The sequence below is a fragment of the Bactrocera dorsalis genome, chromosome 6 (genome assembly GCF_023373825.1).
Source record: "Bactrocera dorsalis isolate Fly_Bdor chromosome 6, ASM2337382v1, whole genome shotgun sequence".
NCBI lineage: Eukaryota > Metazoa > Arthropoda > Insecta > Diptera > Tephritidae > Bactrocera > Bactrocera dorsalis.
This window is the reverse complement of record NC_064308.1, coordinates 13944441-13962142: the sequence shown is the minus strand read 5'-3', so window position 1 is coordinate 13962142 and position 17702 is coordinate 13944441. Positions and strand designations below refer to the sequence as shown.

The 17702-nt window shown below is 37.9% G+C and overlaps 1 protein-coding gene across 1 annotated transcript; it reads right to left on the bottom strand.

Moving 5' to 3' along the window:
- Window positions 1–1313: 1313 nt before the first annotated feature.
- Window positions 1314–17274, bottom strand: LOC125779103 (uncharacterized). Its single transcript, XM_049459631.1, has 3 exons — window positions 9116–17274; window positions 8208–8325; window positions 1314–2418 (listed from the first exon to the last, which is right to left on the bottom strand). The coding sequence occupies exon 1, from the start codon at window positions 16442–16444 to the stop codon at window positions 14012–14014; it is 2433 nt and encodes an 810-aa protein (XP_049315588.1). The 5' UTR covers window positions 16445–17274; the 3' UTR covers window positions 1314–2418; window positions 8208–8325; window positions 9116–14011.
- Between the last annotated feature and the right edge of the window lie 428 nt (window positions 17275–17702).

Here is a 17702-nt window from a genome sequence, read left to right as displayed (position 1 = left end):
TCGACTATCGGCATTGTTTGACAAGTTTGTAATTGAGATCCGATGGCGCCTGAAAAGCTTTTAGGTCTTATAGTTTTTCCATCTAAATGTAATAAAAGATGACGTAGTGGTAACTCATTTGAATACAATTGACAAATAAACCACTGTAATGACCTATTGAATTTCTCCTCCATCAGACGAATAACACCCCCTTTGAAACCTGTATTCACTACAGTTCCATCGCCCCCAACAACACCTAATTCACTCAAATTTACCGACTTAGATTTTAAATATAATAATATAGAGTCTTTAATATTTTTAGCAGTCCCCAACTCACAGGTGATAGACCAATATATCTGTTTCCTGGTTCCGATAAAATCACATAATGATCTTCTATCTGTCGTTCCCTTCTTTATCAATACGAACCAAAATCGTATCCTTCCTTCCATCAAAATACAAACCACGAAGTATTTTATTGCAGTCCGGTTCTTGTAAAGTTGTTCTCACCTTAGGTCTTTCATGGCGCAACTTTGAACAATCAATAACGCAACTTGAATCGTTCGACGAAATAATACCAATGTCCTTTAAGGTTGGTACGCAGCTCTCAAGTAATTGCACAAGAAAAATATACATTATTTCTCAAGTAATTTTGACATTATCCATATTAGAAGAGCAAGAGAAAATAGAAGAAAAGAAAGTAAACTTAGGAGTGTAAGCACATAAATATTTGTATTGCGATCTAAGGAATATGGATGAAGATTGGTAAGTAAGAAACGACAAGGGAAGATTCATGTCCGATTTCGAAGCCTTGCGCAACTCACCAAATTTATTCGTTGAAAACTTTCGCATGCCACCACAAGTTTTTGATGAACTTTGTGAGATGATGCAGCCGCACTTACTTCCGAAACGCAACAGCAGGGCAAAAGATTTTATTCCAATTAAAGCCAAATTGGCAGTGGTACTGGAGTATGTTTTAAACATTTTTGCCAAAGTGTCTTTTATAGCCATGTTATGTTTTTTTGAAAATTATTCTTACAGATACCTAGCTTCGAGGAATTGAACAACGTAAACGACAGTTGTGAAGCATTATGTGCCGTACTGAAAAATGAAGTGCCCGATTGGACGGAACAAAATTTGCTAGAAATAGCTAATGGTTTTGAAAACCAATGGAATTTTCCCAATTGTGTTGGCTCCATTGACGGAAAACATATTAATATAAAAGCACCTCCAAAAAGTGGAAGTATATCTTATAACTACAAAGTAAGATCACATTATATGCTTCGGTTGTCCTAAAAATTAATACAAATTTTAAACTTTTTAATTTATAGGGGTTTCATTCAATTGTGTTGCTGGCTACCTGTAATGCGAACTATAAATTTACTTATTTGGATATACATAGGTGCTTATGGAAGCGAAGGCGACTCTCATATTATGAGAAATTCTAAGTTTGGGACCAGAATTCTGAACGACACCATTTCCTCCTGACAGAGTAATTAATCAAAAAAAAAAATTGGCGCAATTCATTGTGGGAGACGACGCCTTTTCTTTGTGTAAGCGCTTAATTAAACCTTATAGCGCCACACAACTCTCGGTAGAGCAAAGGATTTTTAACTACAGGATAAGTAGAGCTAGGCGGTGCATTGAAAATGCTTTCGGCATTTTAACTGCAAGATGGCTTTCCCTTAGAAAAACTTTATTTTGCAAGCCCGAACGAGCGCAAGTTATTGTTTCGGCATGTGCCTATTGCATAATTTCCTTACTAATAAGTGTCGCCGAACATATACTTCTAATGCGTTTTCTGGCTTTGAAGATTGCACTGGAAATTGGAAAGCAGGAGAATGGGAAGTGTTGCTACAACAAGAACACACTTGAAATGAATCCATCGTAACCAATTACCGCGGGAGAACTTCAGATTACGGCAAATATATTCGGAAAATATTAACAGACTATGTTAATTCTCCTAATGGATCTGTTCCTTGGCAAAACAATGCAACTTTTGCTTAAATTTGTATTACATTATTATTCTTATATAAATAAAAAACATCAAGACTATAGGCTTTTACTTTTCATTTCATTACAAAGTTTTTATTATTAATATAAATAGTTATTTTCTTTTTAGTACAAAATTTTTATTATGTATATAAATGGTTACAAAAAAATGTTATTCATCGTTGCTTCTGTTTTTATTTTTATGCTCTTCAACATTTTCAGTACCATTAGATTTATGGAAAGACACATGTCGTCGCCAACAGATCGAGGCAGTTGATTTAACAACCAATCAAAACTAGAAAGAGCTTGTGCGTAAGGGGAGCTGCGTGTGGTATTTGAGCGACTTTCCAACATATCCTCTTGCTTCTTGAGTATGTTATCAAACCGACTCCACGCTGGATTTTTGCTGGGAGAGGTTAATCGCCGTCTTCGTTTCGTGGGTGTTGGGTTCTGAAATATAAAACAACACAATTGAAAAAAAAAAATAATCTCAATAATATTGTTACGAATTTACTCCTTGCTAGTTTTACTTTACTAGGTTCGTATCTCTGGATTGACAAATAAAAGCCGTTTAATTCACTTCAACAAAATCTCTTTATTTTACACTCGTCTACACTATATCAGTTTACTCTTAGCACTGGTTGATTACGTTGGCGCTGCCACGGCTATATGCTATATAGCCACGCACTTCTCGCTGATGCCGACATGTCCTTCTAGAATATTGCGTCTGGAAATTACAAGAACATAATGCTATACGGCGCCAGACGCAAGCAGACAGTCGCGGCGCCAGACTCAGCAATTGTTTAACTAGACGAGCAGACAGTGTGGCGCCAGATGTCTATTGTTTCGACAAGCAGACAGCCGTGGCGCCAGATGGCTACAACAAGACATATGCTATTCCATATACCCAGCTATTGTTCACAATAAGGGACGCATATAGCAATACAAATACAACTTAATACTACTTTTGTAACACTGCCCTCCACTAAAGCCTAATCGTCCCGATTAGGCACAAATCCTCTTGAACCAAATGGGGCGAGCCTCTCCAAATGTACTACTTTCATTTAACATCGTGCTTTTCCATTTCTTTGTATGCGGTATACCACGTCATTAAGTCGTTTCATCACCATATAGGGTCCTTCCCAGGCTGTCTGCAGTTTCGGGGACAAGCCTTTCTTTCGAAGTGGATTGTACAACAGGACCAGATCACCTTCTTCAAAACCTTTTGAATTTGCCGCTTGATCGAACCGGTCTTTCATCTTATTGCTCATCAGATGCGTATGCTGTCTTACCATTAGATGCAATTCATTCATTTCTTCCTTTAAGGCAGAACAATAATCTTCATCATTTCTTCCAGCTGTAGGATTCGTTCCAAACTTAACATCAGCAGGGAGTCGCAGATCAGATCCGAAAATAATCTTTGCTGGCGTGTAACCAGTTGTCTCGTGCTTCGCTGAACGATACGCCAGCAGGAACATCTGGATGCACTTGTCCCAATTCCGTTGATCTTTATCAACGATTTTCCGCAGATGTTCTTCGAGCGTTCGGTTGAATCTCTCTACCATCCCATCTGATTGTGGGTGTAACGCTGTTGTCCGTGTCTTGTGGATGCCCAATAATGTACAGACTTCTTGGAAAATGGAAGATTCGAAATTCCTGCCTTGATCTGAGTGTAATTCGACGGGCACTCCGAACCTTGTTATCCAATTTTCTACAAACGCTTCGGCTACTGTCTTCGCTTCTTGGTTTGGTAAGGCATATACTTCTGGCCATTTACTGAAATAGTCCATGACAACCAGTAGATATTTGTTTCCGGCCGTACTGGTTGGGAACGGACCTGCAACATCCATTGCGACTCGTTCAAATGGTGATCCCACGTTGTACTGTTGTAGCCTACCGCGACTTTTGGCTTTAGGACCTTTATCTGCCATGCACTCTACGCAATTACTTATCCATTCTCGACAACCGATCCAGTAGAACCGTTGTTTAATCTTCTCTATAGATTTTGTAATTCCAAGGTGCCCTCCACTAGGTCCATTGTGATATCGCACGTCGATTATACCTTCTTTTCCTTCTGATTTGGAGCAATGTTTACATTCCAGTGGACAAGGGCGACGTGATAATGCATCCGCGTTTTTGTGGTGAATCCCCTTTCGATGTTCCGTTTCGAAGTCGTAATTCTGTAATCTTTCGATCCATCGTGCAATTTGGCCTTCCGGATTCCTAAACTGTAATAACCATTTTAATGCTGCATGATCAGTCCTCAGCAAGAATCGTTGTCCATACAAATACTTGTGGAAATGTTTTACACATTCCACCACAGCTAGTAGTTCTTTTCGCGTCACACAGTAGTTTTTCTCTGGTTTCCCGAGCACTCTGCTGTAATACCCAATTACTCTTTCTTGTCCGTCGATGAGCTGAGACAGGACACCTCCAATTCCATAAGCGCTCGCATCTGTATCCAGGATGAATTTCTTTCCAGGTATTGGATAAGCTAACATCGGTGCCGTACAAAGTAGTTCTTTAAGCTGCTCAAACACTTTTTCTTGCTCCAACTGCCATACAAACGGGCGATTCTTCTTTGTTAAATCATGTAAACTTCTAGCCACGTTCGCAAATCCAGGTACAAAACGGCGGTAATACGTGCATAAGCCAAGGAAGCTGCGGAGTTCATGTATGTTGGTGGGTCGAGGCCAATCTTTGACTGCTTTTATTTTTCCTTCCTCGGTGTGAATCCCCTCAGTTGACACTTTATGTCCGAGATATGTGACCTGCTTCTTCCATAATGAACACTTTTTGGGATTCAAGCGTAATCCGGCTGATGCTATTCGCTGAAAGACTTCCTCTAGGTTTTTCAGATGATAATCAAAACTTTTCCCCATGATGATAATGTCATCAAGATACACCAAACATGTCTTCCAGTTGAGTCCTTTTAACACATGTTCCATCAGTCGCTCGAACGTTGCAGGCGCATTACATAACCCAAATGGCATCACAGAGAATTCCCATAACCCGTCGCCCATACTGAAAGCGGTCTTTTCACGGTCACATTCATCAATCTCGACTTGCCAATATCCACTTTGTAGATCTAATGTAGAAAACCATTTCGCTCCAGACAAGGTGTCTAATGTATCGTCGATTCTTGGTAGAGGATAACTGTCTTTCTTTGTGACATCATTCAACTTCCTATAATCTACGCAGAAACGGGTGCTACCATCTTTCTTTTTAACTAAGACGATAGGTGAGCTCCATGGACTTATTGAAGGTTCGATTACACCGTTTTTGTGCATGTCTTCCAAAATTTTGTTAGCATCCTCACGTTTTGCTAGTGGAACCCTACGCGGAGCTTGTCGGATTGGTTTAGCGTCTCCGGTATTTATGCGATGTTCTTCCTGTGTTTCCTTCGTTTGCAAATATGGATGCGTATTTTTCTAATAGTTTTTCTGCTTTTAATTTTTCATTTCCATGCAGTTCGTTCAGCAAATTATTTAGGAGTGTAGGACTTATCTGCTGTGGCTCAATAGTAGGCTTATGTTGTGACCGTTCGCATCGTGCTATTGCACTTATATTCTGGCACTGTCCAATTACTGCTCCTTTTTTCAGACTTTTTTTTGAATTCATTCACTACTCTGACCGGAATGGTGGCGTCTTCTCTAGTTTTCACAAGCGTTCTTCCTACCAATATGGGTGTATCTATTTTTGTTGGTTCCACAATCCACAACTCTTCAGTCCCACCTCCTCCATTCACTTTAGCCCATACAATCGCCTCAGATTTTGGTGGAATACTCTGATTATCATCAACAATCACCCTCTTACTTTCAACGTTGGTCACATATCCGGTGTTTATAGGCATCTCCATGTTCTGTCAAAACAGCATTTGCTTGTTTAAATCCAAAGTAACCCCGTGATCAATCATGAAATCTACTCCCATTATAATTTCATCCGTGATTTCTGCTACGATGAAGGTGTGATTAACTTCCAATCATCACTTCGCAAAACACTTTTCCCGTGACAGCTGCTTCCTCCCCGGTGGCCGTTCGAAGCTTGCAACCGACTAATGGTTCAACCGTTCCTCTTACCACATCCGGTCGGATAATTGAATGTGTGGCACCAGTATTCAAAGTAAGCGTTGACAGGCGTCCATTTACGATGCCGTCGATAGTAAGATTGTTGTCATGTCGACCTATTTGTGATATCGAGATGGCGGGGCAAATAGTTGTGGGAACCAGCTCACGCCCCTTTGAACTGTTCCGTTTTAGTTTAACGACTTGTGAGATGTGGATGCTCCGTCCTCGTTATCTGTTGGTTGTTTCCGTTTTGATGGGTTTACTTTTATATTGCAATTTCGGGCAAAGTGACCCGCTTTTCCACAGTTGAAACATCTTCCTGTTGTATTTACTCGCTGTGCAGCAATTGTCTTCAGAGTCTTCAATATTTCTTCCATTAGCCCCGGTTGTTCCATTTCAACCCTTTGTACTTTGTGTGCTGGTTTACTTAGTAGAGAAGCTGTTTCCTGTGTGAGGGTGTGCGAAACCGTTTCAGCAAATGTTCTTTTTGGCAATGCATATGTGGCGCGTTTGGTGTCCACATCACGAATTCCATTTATGAAGCTTTGAATTTTTACCCTCTCAATGTAATCCACAGGTGCATCTGCATTTGCCAAATGAGCCAGTCGTTCTATTTCAGTTGCGAACTCTTGCAATGACTAGTTCATTTTCTGACCCCTATTTTGCAGTTCGATCTGGTATATTTGTTTCCGGTGCTTACTACCATATCGTCTTTCTATCGCACTCATCAATGCCTCATAGTTGTCCCGTTCACAGTCTGGAATAGTCTGAAGGATTTCTGCCGCAGGTCCTTTCAATGATACAAACAAGGACGCCACTTTGTCCGCTGCATTCCAGTTATTGGCCATTGCTGTCTTTTCAAACTGAAGTTTGAAAATTTGAAATGGAATACTTCCATCGAATGTGGGTGCCTTCAATCTTGGATTATTTGTTGATGGTGCAGGGCCATGTAGTTGCAGTTCTCGCACACGATTACTTAATTGAAGAACTTCTGATTTCAAATTTTCTCCGTCATTTTTTAACGTGCTTAATTCGTCTTCGAATTTTGAAACTTTCTGTTGCACTTGTGTATTACTTTCTGTAATCTGTTGTACCAAACGCTTTTCTAACTGCGTATTATTTTCAGTCATTTGTTGTGTAAGGCGAGACTCTAACTGTGATGTATTTTCAGCTATTTGCGTCATTTGCTCTGCCAAACGATTTTCGGTTTGCACTGCCTTTTCTGCATTTTCAGCTATTTCCTGTGCCAGACGATTTCCTGTTTGCACTGCATTTTCTGTATTTTAATCTATTTTCTGTATAGCCACTAACAGCATGTTCATGTCCACACTCGATGATGTTCGTTGTTCTTCTACTTTTTCTTCTACCTTTGTAGAAGTTTCTGGCCCAACAAATTCAAACTCGTCCACATTAATTCCATTCGCTTCCATTGCTTCTCGTAATCGTGCCTGCAGATCCGCCTTTTGCCCGCTTATCGGCAAATTACGCTCCTTCAGTTCCTTTTTTAATTGCTGAATTCTCAATTCTCCGAATTTAACCATCTTGAATTTGGATTATTTGACAATCCCACTTCTGACACGAATTGTTACGAATTTACTCCTTGCTAGTTTTACTTTACTAGGTTCGTATCTCTGGATTGACAAATAAAAGCCGTTTAATTCACTTCAACAAAATCTCTTTATTTTACACTCGTCTACACTATATCAGTTTACTCTTAGCACTGGTTGATTACGTTGGCGCTGCCACGGCTTATATAGCCACGCACTTCTCGCTGATGCCGACATGTCCTTCTGGAATATTGCGTCTGGAAATTACAAGAACATAATGCTATACGGCGCCAGACGCAAGCAGACAGCCGCGGCGCTAGACTCAGCAATTGTTGAAGTAGACAAGCAGACAGTGCGGCGCCAGATGTCTATTGTTTCGTCAAGCAGACAGCCGCGGCGCCAGATGTCTACAACAAGACAAATGCTATTCCATATACCTACAACTATTGTTCATAATAAGGGATGCATATAGCAATACAAATACAACTTAATACTACCTTTGTAACAATATAAATATCTTTAAAATATAAAATAAATTACAAATAAATAAAATTCCTATAATTAGGCCTATATTCAAAATTTCTCCATATACAAGTATAATATGTACATGTATATATCTACTCACATAATCGTATGAGTGCTGTGAGTCGGTTGCACTTGTTTGTGACACATTAGAACCCTCGCCGATATGTATTGGTGATGCATGCGAATCTTCTCCGAAAGATACTGGAGCTGTGAAAGTCCTACAGAAAAAAATTAATTGTTTGACGAGCGTTCAAATTATGCAGACTTAAGTGCCCTGGAGACGATCAAATAATTGCGTCAAACACTTTAATTGTGTTGGTGTCGTCGGCTCTCGTCGGCTACACGTACGCTACACCGACTTGTTGTCGGCTCTGTTTGATGAAAATCAAAAATTTTTGATATTTCTATTTGACGGACGATAATTTGATCGTCTCCACTCATGTTTGACAAGCATGACTCATTTGCAGTGAAGACTTCAAGCGAAGAGGACATACATACTTGCGGAAAAGTGAAGTGAAGCGAAAAAGAGTGAAGTGAAGAAGAAAAAAGTTAAGTGAAATAAGCGCAAAATTTTAAAATAAATAAAATCAAATCAAATAAATTAAAATAATTAAAGTAAAATCAAATAAAATAAATAAAATAAAATCAAATCAAATAAATTACAATAATAAAATAATTAAAGTAAAATCAAATAAAATAAAATAAATAAAATAAAATAAATAAAATAAAATAAATAAAATAAAATAAAATAAATAAACTAAAATAAAATAAAATCAAATAAATTAAAATAATAAAATTTTTCATTTTTTTTTTCATAAGAATTGCAGCACATGCCAATAAAAGATAATCATCATCCGACGATGACATGACGACCGTTCGCTACAAGATCAAAAATAAACTGATGTTTGACGTGTTAATTTGAACGTTTGCGGGCAACACACGATTGAACATCACTAACACATATGCACTGTTTGACGCAATTATTTGATCGTCTCCAGGGCACTTTACTTCCGTTTGTGGGATACATTCATCAAAAATGACATTTCCTCCGCAAACTCCCAATCAACGTTTTCTGAAAAATATGGAGTTTCCAAAACTTCCCCACCATCGCTGCCACTTTTGTTCTTATGAGCTACCCTAGCATGGTAGAGATAGCTTTCGCGCATACTTATCCACGCTGATTTGCGCTCATCCACTAAAACATAAATTTTATTAGAAACAACAAAACACTGAATACAAAACATAAATTAACTCACCACTTTTACTAAGGGCATTGCTTATGTGGAGCCAGGATTGATTTACTGCATGCAATGTGTTGCTAATATCCCAGATCCTGGGCCACTCCTTAACGCAATTCACAAGTTGGCGCTTCTCTAACGTTGTGAAATTCAGCATGCGATTTTTGCGTTTCAATGAGCCATAATTTTTTAAATTTGCATCCATTTTTTTAAATTTCAAACAATACAAATAATTATAAACTTCACTTTATTCGTACGCAAATGTCACTTTCCTTCAAAAAACAATTGTTGATTTGATATTTCATCGCAAAACCAGGATTGCCATATTCGCATTTTATTGAAAAAAAGTATCAAAAATTAGTACTAGATTTCTTGAGAGCTGCGCACTAGCACAAGTAAATTTATCGCAGGAACGTTTCTGGACCGTTTCTTACGCGTTTTTTTATATGAAGTTTTTACGTTTCTTGAGAGCTGCGTACTAAGCTTTAAGATAGAAGAAGCTAAAGAACTAGAACAACACGGTTTGACAAAATAGTATGCCTCTGTGTTACGCGATAAACTTTTTTCTTTTCTATCTTATTTTTTTTTTATTCTTCACAGTTGAAACTATATCGACACCGCCTATCGTCATTTTTCTGGTTGATTTTTGATCAAGTAAGAAACTTACTTCCTCCTTGGCAACACGACACCCTTTTAAACAGCTACAATTTCTGATATCTCTACTCTTGCAGCTGCTGATATCAGATAATCTATGGGACTCTGATATAAATGTTATAATCTTTTCTTGGTATTTTATGTTAGTTTGACGGCCTTGTTATGGTTTCATTAAGATCCTGTATTTGTCGTGGTAGGAACGAATCAATTGTAAAATTCTTTGTACACTTACAGTAGGCAATGAAAATTTTTGCCATATTTTTAGAACTTCACCCACTAATCTTTCAGATATTTAAAGAACTGTTAGCTCTTTTGTTGTTTTATCGGGCTTCAATTCATGTTTTATGAACAGATAATATTTCATCAGATCATTATACGTAGGTAATTGAGAAACAGGTAACTTCTCCAGCAAACCAAAGACAGAACATCTCGTCGTTTGTCATGTTTTAGCATGAGACATACATATTTGTAAAATAAAGACAAGTAATAGGTACTAAATACAGTTATAGCTAAGCTACAAGCATCAAATATACATGAAAAGTACTACTTACAGTAAATATTCCGATTCCAGCTGTAAAATTTGGTGTAACAAACAAATAAACGGCGAAAAAAAGAATATAAGTATCAACATAAGTTTTTTTTACCTTTTTAAAATCAAGCCGCTTTACTCTACTTCAAATTTAAGACTATACAGAATTAACAGATCGCAGTCAGTTGCTTATATAAATCTACCGTTATTTTGATATTGTTAGCCTGGGATTGTGTAAAGTGAGTGCCTGGAAAAATTAGCATAACATATGGAATGTGGGAAGTTTTGGAGTGTGGAATAAGGAATGTGAAATTAAAGTGCGGAACGAGCTACGTTATATAATAAGATTAGAGAGTGATATATATGGGCCATTCCATCAATTGGCGACATGGTTTTGTACCCGTGGTTCTCCGATTTTGACGAAACTTTAGAATATCATAATATAGACTAAAATAAGAATATCTGTAAACTTTTTAGTGGCCAAAGTTGCTCCATTGTTTTTTGGCGCGCAATTCAAATTCAGATCAAACAAAAAAATGACTTTTTCTTTTATTTTTTAACGACCTCAAAATTGAGTGAAAAAAATTTTGAAGTTATCCATTTTTATGTAAAAAAATTTCAGCTTTCTGATAAAAATATTTTCGAAATCCAAAAAAAAATTTCAAAATCCAAAAAAAAACTGTTTTTTCCAAAAATCCTGCTTTTTGTGCTCTTCCCCCACTTTTTTTTCAAAATTGACATTTTTATTCGATTCCTCGTTAAATTTTACATAAGAATCAGTGTTCAAAAGTATGGGACTCTGATCCCATGAACAGCAAAAAAAATTCAAAGTTGACGCTCAAAATCCAAAAAACAACATTATTTTCCAAAAAATCCGGTTTTTTGTGCTTTTCCACCAACTTTTTTTCAAAATTGACTTTTCCATTCGATTCCTCGTTAAATTCTACATAAGAATCAGTGTTCAAAAATGTGGGACTCTGATCCCATCAACAGCAAAAAAAATGCAAAGTTGTCGCTGTACGGCGCATATTTTTATGAATGAAGACAGTGATTTCTTCTTAATCCAAGTCTAAGAATACAATTTACACATTTACCTCTTTCACACAACCTTCTAAGCGAACACACTGCGCGGTATAGCGACAACTTTGCATTTTTTTTGCTGTTGATGGGATCAGAGTCCCACATTTTTGAACACTGATTCTTATGTAGAATTTAACGAGGAATCGAATGGAAAAGTCAATTTTGAAAAAAAGTTGGTGGAAAAGCACAAAAAACCGGATTTTTTGGAAAATAATGTTGTTTTTTGGATTTTGAGCGTCAACTTTGAATTCTTTTTTCTGTTCATGGGATCAGAGTCCCATACTTTTGAACACTGATTCTTATGTAAAATTTAACGAGGAATCGAATAAAAATGTCAATTTTGAAAAAAAAGTGGGGGAAGAGCACAAAAAGCAGGATTTTTGGAAAAAACAGTTTTTTTTTGGATTTTGAAATTTTTTTTTGGATTTCGAAAATATTTTTATCAGAAAGCTGAGATTTTTTTACATAAAAATGGATAACTTCAAAATTTTTTTCACTCAATTTTGAGGTCGTTAAAAAATAAAAGAAAAAGTCATTTTTTTGTTTGATCTGAATTTGAATTGCGCGCCAAAAAACAATGGAGCAACTTTGGCCACTAAAAAGTTTACAGATATTCTTATTTTAGTCTATATTATGATATTCTAAAGTTTCGTCAAAATCGGAGAACCACGGGTACAAAACCATGTCGCCAATTGATGGAATGGCCCATATGTATGTTTTAAGATCATTTATTTCTATTTTACTCTTACATAGAATCGCTTAGAACATCAAATAACGTTTATAAAATGTTTGCGAATTTATGGGTATTTGGCATATATTTTCAAAATTTCAAGTCGATGGGGGCACCTCTAAACATGAGATTACTGATTTTTCTTGTGTTTAATATTTACCTAAAATAGCAACTTTCTACAGGTATACGGAAACAAAAATCAAAAATTAATAAAATCGCTCCACCCTACTGGTTATAGTTACTTCGTTCGTAAAGCATTTGAATTTCATAATAAATACTGTGAAATATTTTTCACAACATGTATTTCTTATATACATACAATATTATATGTCATAAATCCCACTGTGAACCAGTTTTAGAAGCATATATTTCTTATATTCATAATAACTATTGTGAAGCATTATTCGAAATGTATATTTCTGGAATAAATCTGAAAATAACGTCATATAAAACCGGGCGTTTCTACTGAAAACAAGAGTGACAGTGCAAGGTGAGTGTTAAGTGCATGTGGGCAATATTCATGGTAGTTCGAGCCTCAAAGAAAGGAACTATTGAGAATTTTTTTTTTTAATCTAAGCAAGCAAAACAAGCAATTAGAGTGTGGTGACCACACTAAAAATAAAATAATAGTAATAAACCGCTCTAAAAACGGGCCAACAGAGCAGTTACCAAAACCAAAAAAAAAACACAAAATAGTTAAAAAAGCAAAAAAAAAAAAGAAAAAATGGAAAACCTATCGTGCAATTACTCAAACAACAAAACAAAACCCATATATATACATATACAAGGTGGTTTCCAAAGTAAACAGGACTTTTAGAAGCTACCGCCCCCTGGTGGCACCATCTATGTGTCGACTGGTGCGTTAGAACATGCTATCTTTATGGATTGTCCAGTGAGAATTTCATGACATTGCATCGATTGGAAATGAAGTTATTGCGCTTTAAGTGTCAGTCTGTTTGTGTTATCGGTGCGAAAATGAGCTTCGAGCAAAGAGCCAACATTAAGTTTTGTTTTAAAATTGGTAAAACTTTTATCAAATTTAGTTTTTGCAGGCAATAAAATTAACCCTAACGTGTTTTTCATACAAGTTCATCTGATTCAGACGAAGAACATCACGAATTGGCCATAACATGCAGGATTTGCGATAAAAGTAATCCACGGCTTTACCTGAACCAGCGCAAGAAAATGTATGGTTACGATTTTACTGCTTGCTAGTTTACTTTGTTAGGTTCGTATCTCTGGATTGACAACTCAACACTGTTTAATTTAATTCAACAACTCTTTATTTCACAACTCGTCTACACTATAGCAGTTTACTCTTAGCACTGATCGATTACGTTGGCGCTTCCACGGCTTATATAGCCACGCACTTCTCGCTGATGCCGACGTGTCCTTCTAGAATATTTCGTCTGGAAATTACCAGAACATAATGCTATACGGCGCCAAATGCAGACAAGCAGACAGCCGCGGCGCCAGACTCTGCAATTGTTCAAGCAGACGGCTGCGGCGCCAGATGTCTATTGTTTCGACAAGTAGACAGCCGCGGCGCCAGATGTCTACAACAAGACAAATGCTATTCCATATACCTACAACTATTGTTCATAATAAGGGATGCATATAGCAATACAAATACAACTTAATACTACTCTTGTAACACTGCCCTCCACTAAAGACTAATCGTCCCGATTAGGCACAAATCCTCTTGAACCAAATGGGGCGAGCCTCTCCAAATGTACTACTTTCATTTTACATCGTGCTTTTCCATTTCTTTGTATGCGGTATACCACGTCATTAAGTCGTTTCATCACCATATAGGGTCCTTCCCAGGCTGTCTGCAGTTTCGGGGACAAGCCTTTCTTTCGAAGTGGATTGTACAACAGGACCAGATCACCTTCTTCAAAACCTTTTGAATTTGCCGCTTGATCGAACCGGTCTTTCATCTTATTGCTCATCAGATGCGTATGCTGTCTTACCATTAGATGCAATTCATTCATTTCTTCCTTTAAGGCAGAACAATAATCTTCATCATTTCTTACAGCTGTAGGATTCGTTCCAAACTTAACATCAGCAGGGAGTCGCAGATCAGATCCGAAAATAATCTTTGCTGGCGTGTAACCAGTTGTCTCGTGCTTCGCTGAACGATACGCCAGCAGGAACATCTGGATGCACTTGTCCCAATTCCGTTGATCTTTATCAACGATTTTCCGCAGATGTTCTTCGAGCGTTCGGTTGAATCTCTCTACCATCCCATCTGATTGTGGGTGTAACGCTGTTGTCCGTGTCTTGTGGATGCCCAATAATGTACAGACTTCTTGGAAAATGGAAGATTCGAAATTCCTGCCTTGATCTAAGTGTAATTCGACGGGCACTCCGAACCTTGTTATCCAATTTTCTACAAACGCTTCGGCTACTGTCTTCGCTTCTTGGTTTGGTAAGGCATATACTTCTGGCCATTTACTGAAATAGTCCATGACTACCAGTAGATATTTGTTTCTGGCCGTACTGGTTGGGAACGGACCTGCAACATCCATTGCGACTCGTTCAAATGGTGATCCCACGTTGTACTGTTGTAGCCTACCGCGACTTTTGGCTTTAGGACCTTTAGCTGCCATGCACTCTACGCAATTACTTATCCATTCTGCTATGGAATCTCGACAACCGATCCAGTAGAACCGTTGTTTAATTTTCTCTATAGTTTTTGTAATCCCAAGGTGCCCTCCACAAGGTCCATTGTGATATTCTTTCAATACTTTCGGGGTCATGGACTTCGGTACTATGATCAGCAGACGAGACTGTTTGCCATCTTCGCTTTCCCAGGTACGATGAAGGTATCCATTAACGAGGTTTATGCTGTTCCATTGGGCCCAATATGCTTTTGCAGTTGGACTCTCACTACTTATTTGTTCCTTTGGTGGTCGTACCCCATTTTCTTTGGCTATTATCAGCTGTGCAAGATCAGGGTCCTCCAGCTGATTGATTCTGATGCGGTGAGGAGTCCAATCATCTTCAGGTTCTATATTCAGTAATCGCACGTCGATTATATCTTCTTTTCCTTCTGATTTGGAGCAATGTTTACATTCCAGTGGACAAGGGCGACGTGATAATGCATCCGCATTTTTGTGGTGAATCCTCTTTCGGTGTTCTGTTGGTTGTTTCCGTTTTGATGGGTTTAATTTTATATTGCAATTTCGGGCAAAGTGACCCGCTTTTCCACAGTTGAAACATCTTCCTGTTGTATTTACTCGCGGTGCAGCAATTGTCTTCAGAGTCTTCAATATTTCTTCCATCAGCGCCGGTTGTTCCATTTCAACCCTTTGTACTTTGTGTGCTGGTTTACTTAGTAGGGAAGCTGTTTCCTGTGTGAGGGTGTGCGAAACCGTTTCAGCAAACGTTCTTTTTGGCAATGCATATGTGGCGCGTTTGGTGTCCACATCACGAATTCCATTTATGAAAAATTGAATTTTTACCCTCTCAATGTAATCCACAGGTGCATCTGCATTTGCCAAATGAGCCAGTCGTTCTATTTCAGTTGCAAACTCTTGCAATGACTCGTTCATTTTCTGACCCCTATTTTGCAGTTCGATCTGGTATATTTGTTTCCGGTGCTCACTACCATATCGTCTTTCTATCGCACTCATCAATGCCTCATAGTTGTCCCGTTCACAGTCTGGAATAGTCTGAAGGATTTCTGCCGCAGGCCCTTTCAATGATACAAACAAGGACACCACTTTGTCCGCTGCATTCCAGTTATTGGCCATTGCTGTCTTTTCAAACTGAAGTTTGAAAATTTGAAATGGAATACTGCCATCGAATGTGGGTGCCTTCAATCTTTGATTATTTGTTGATGGTGCAGGGCCATGTAGTTGCAGTTCTCGCACACGATTACTTAATTGAAGAACTTCTGATTTTAAATTTTCTTCGTCATTTTTTAAAGTGCTTAATTCGTCTTCAAATTTTGAAAATTTTTCTTGCACTTGTTTTTGTAGTTGTGTAGTATTTTCCGTATTCTGTTGTACCAAACGATTTTCTAACTGCGTATTATTTTCAGTCATTTGTTGTGTAAGGCGAGACTCTAACTGTGATGTATTTTCAGCTATTTGCGTCATTTGCTGTGCCAGACGATTTTCTGTTTGCACTGCATTTTCTGTATTTTCAGCTATTTGCTATGCCAGACGATTTTCTATTTGCTTAATAGCCACTAACAGCAAGTTCATGTCCACACTTGATGATGTTCGTTGTTCTTCTACTTTTTCTTCTACCTTTGTAGAAGTTTCTGGCCCAACAAATTCGAACTCGTCCACATTAATTCCATCCGCTTCCATTGCTTCACGTAATCGTGCCTGTAGATCCGCCTTTTGCCCGCTTATCGGCAAATTACGCTCCTCCAGTTCCTTTTTTAATAGCAATTCTCAATTCTCCGAATTTAACCATCTTGAATTTGGATTATTTGACAATCCCACTTCTGACACCAATTGTTACGATTTTACTGCTTGCTAGTTTACTTTGTTAGGTTCGTATCTCTGGATTGACAAATAAAATCAACACTGTTTAATTTAATTCAACAACTCTTTATTTCACAACTCGTCTACACTATAGCAGTTTACTCTTAGCACTGATCGATTACGTTGGCGCTGCCACGGCTTATATAGCCACGCACTTCTCGCTGATGCCGACGTGTCCTTCTAGAATATTGCGTCTGGAAATTACCAGAACATAATGCTCTACGGCGCCAAATGCAGACATGCAGACAGCCGCGGCGCCAGACTCTGCAATTGTTCAAGCAGACGGCTGCGGCGCCAGATGTCTATTGTTTCGACAAGCAGACAGTGCGGCGCCAGATGTCTATTGTTTCGACAAGTAGACAGCCGCGGCGCCAGATGTCTACAACAAGACAAATGCTATACCATACCATATACCTACAACTATTGTTCATAATAAGGGATGCATTTAGCAATACAAATACAACTTAATACTACTTTTGTAACAGTATATTTATAACGTTAAATCATTAGTTATAATTATAATACTTGTTAAATAAAATCAATAAAAGAAAAATAACTTTCATTTTACCTCCGATTATTTGTAAATAATTTATTTAAAGCTTTTAACGAGACGAAAATAAAAAAAATTCATGAATTTCGCACTCTAACGAGTGCCGCGATTCGGGCCCTGTTTTTTGCAAAATTCAAAGTTGTCAGCTGTTTCAGGATCTGTTTCTAATCTTGATGAAATCGCCGCTGTCGACGTTTTTAGGATCTGCTTTAAAATTACTGTTTGCTGTTTCAAGATGTATACTTTTATATGTTTCCGTACATTTTCACACTTTTTTCAGGCATTTAGTGCTGGAAGTCCTATGGATTTTTA

Coding starts and splice junctions, on each gene's coding strand:
- LOC125779103 (XM_049459631.1), bottom strand. CDS start 16,444: ATGACGCAAATAGCTGAAAATACATCACAGTTAGAGTCTCGCCTTACA.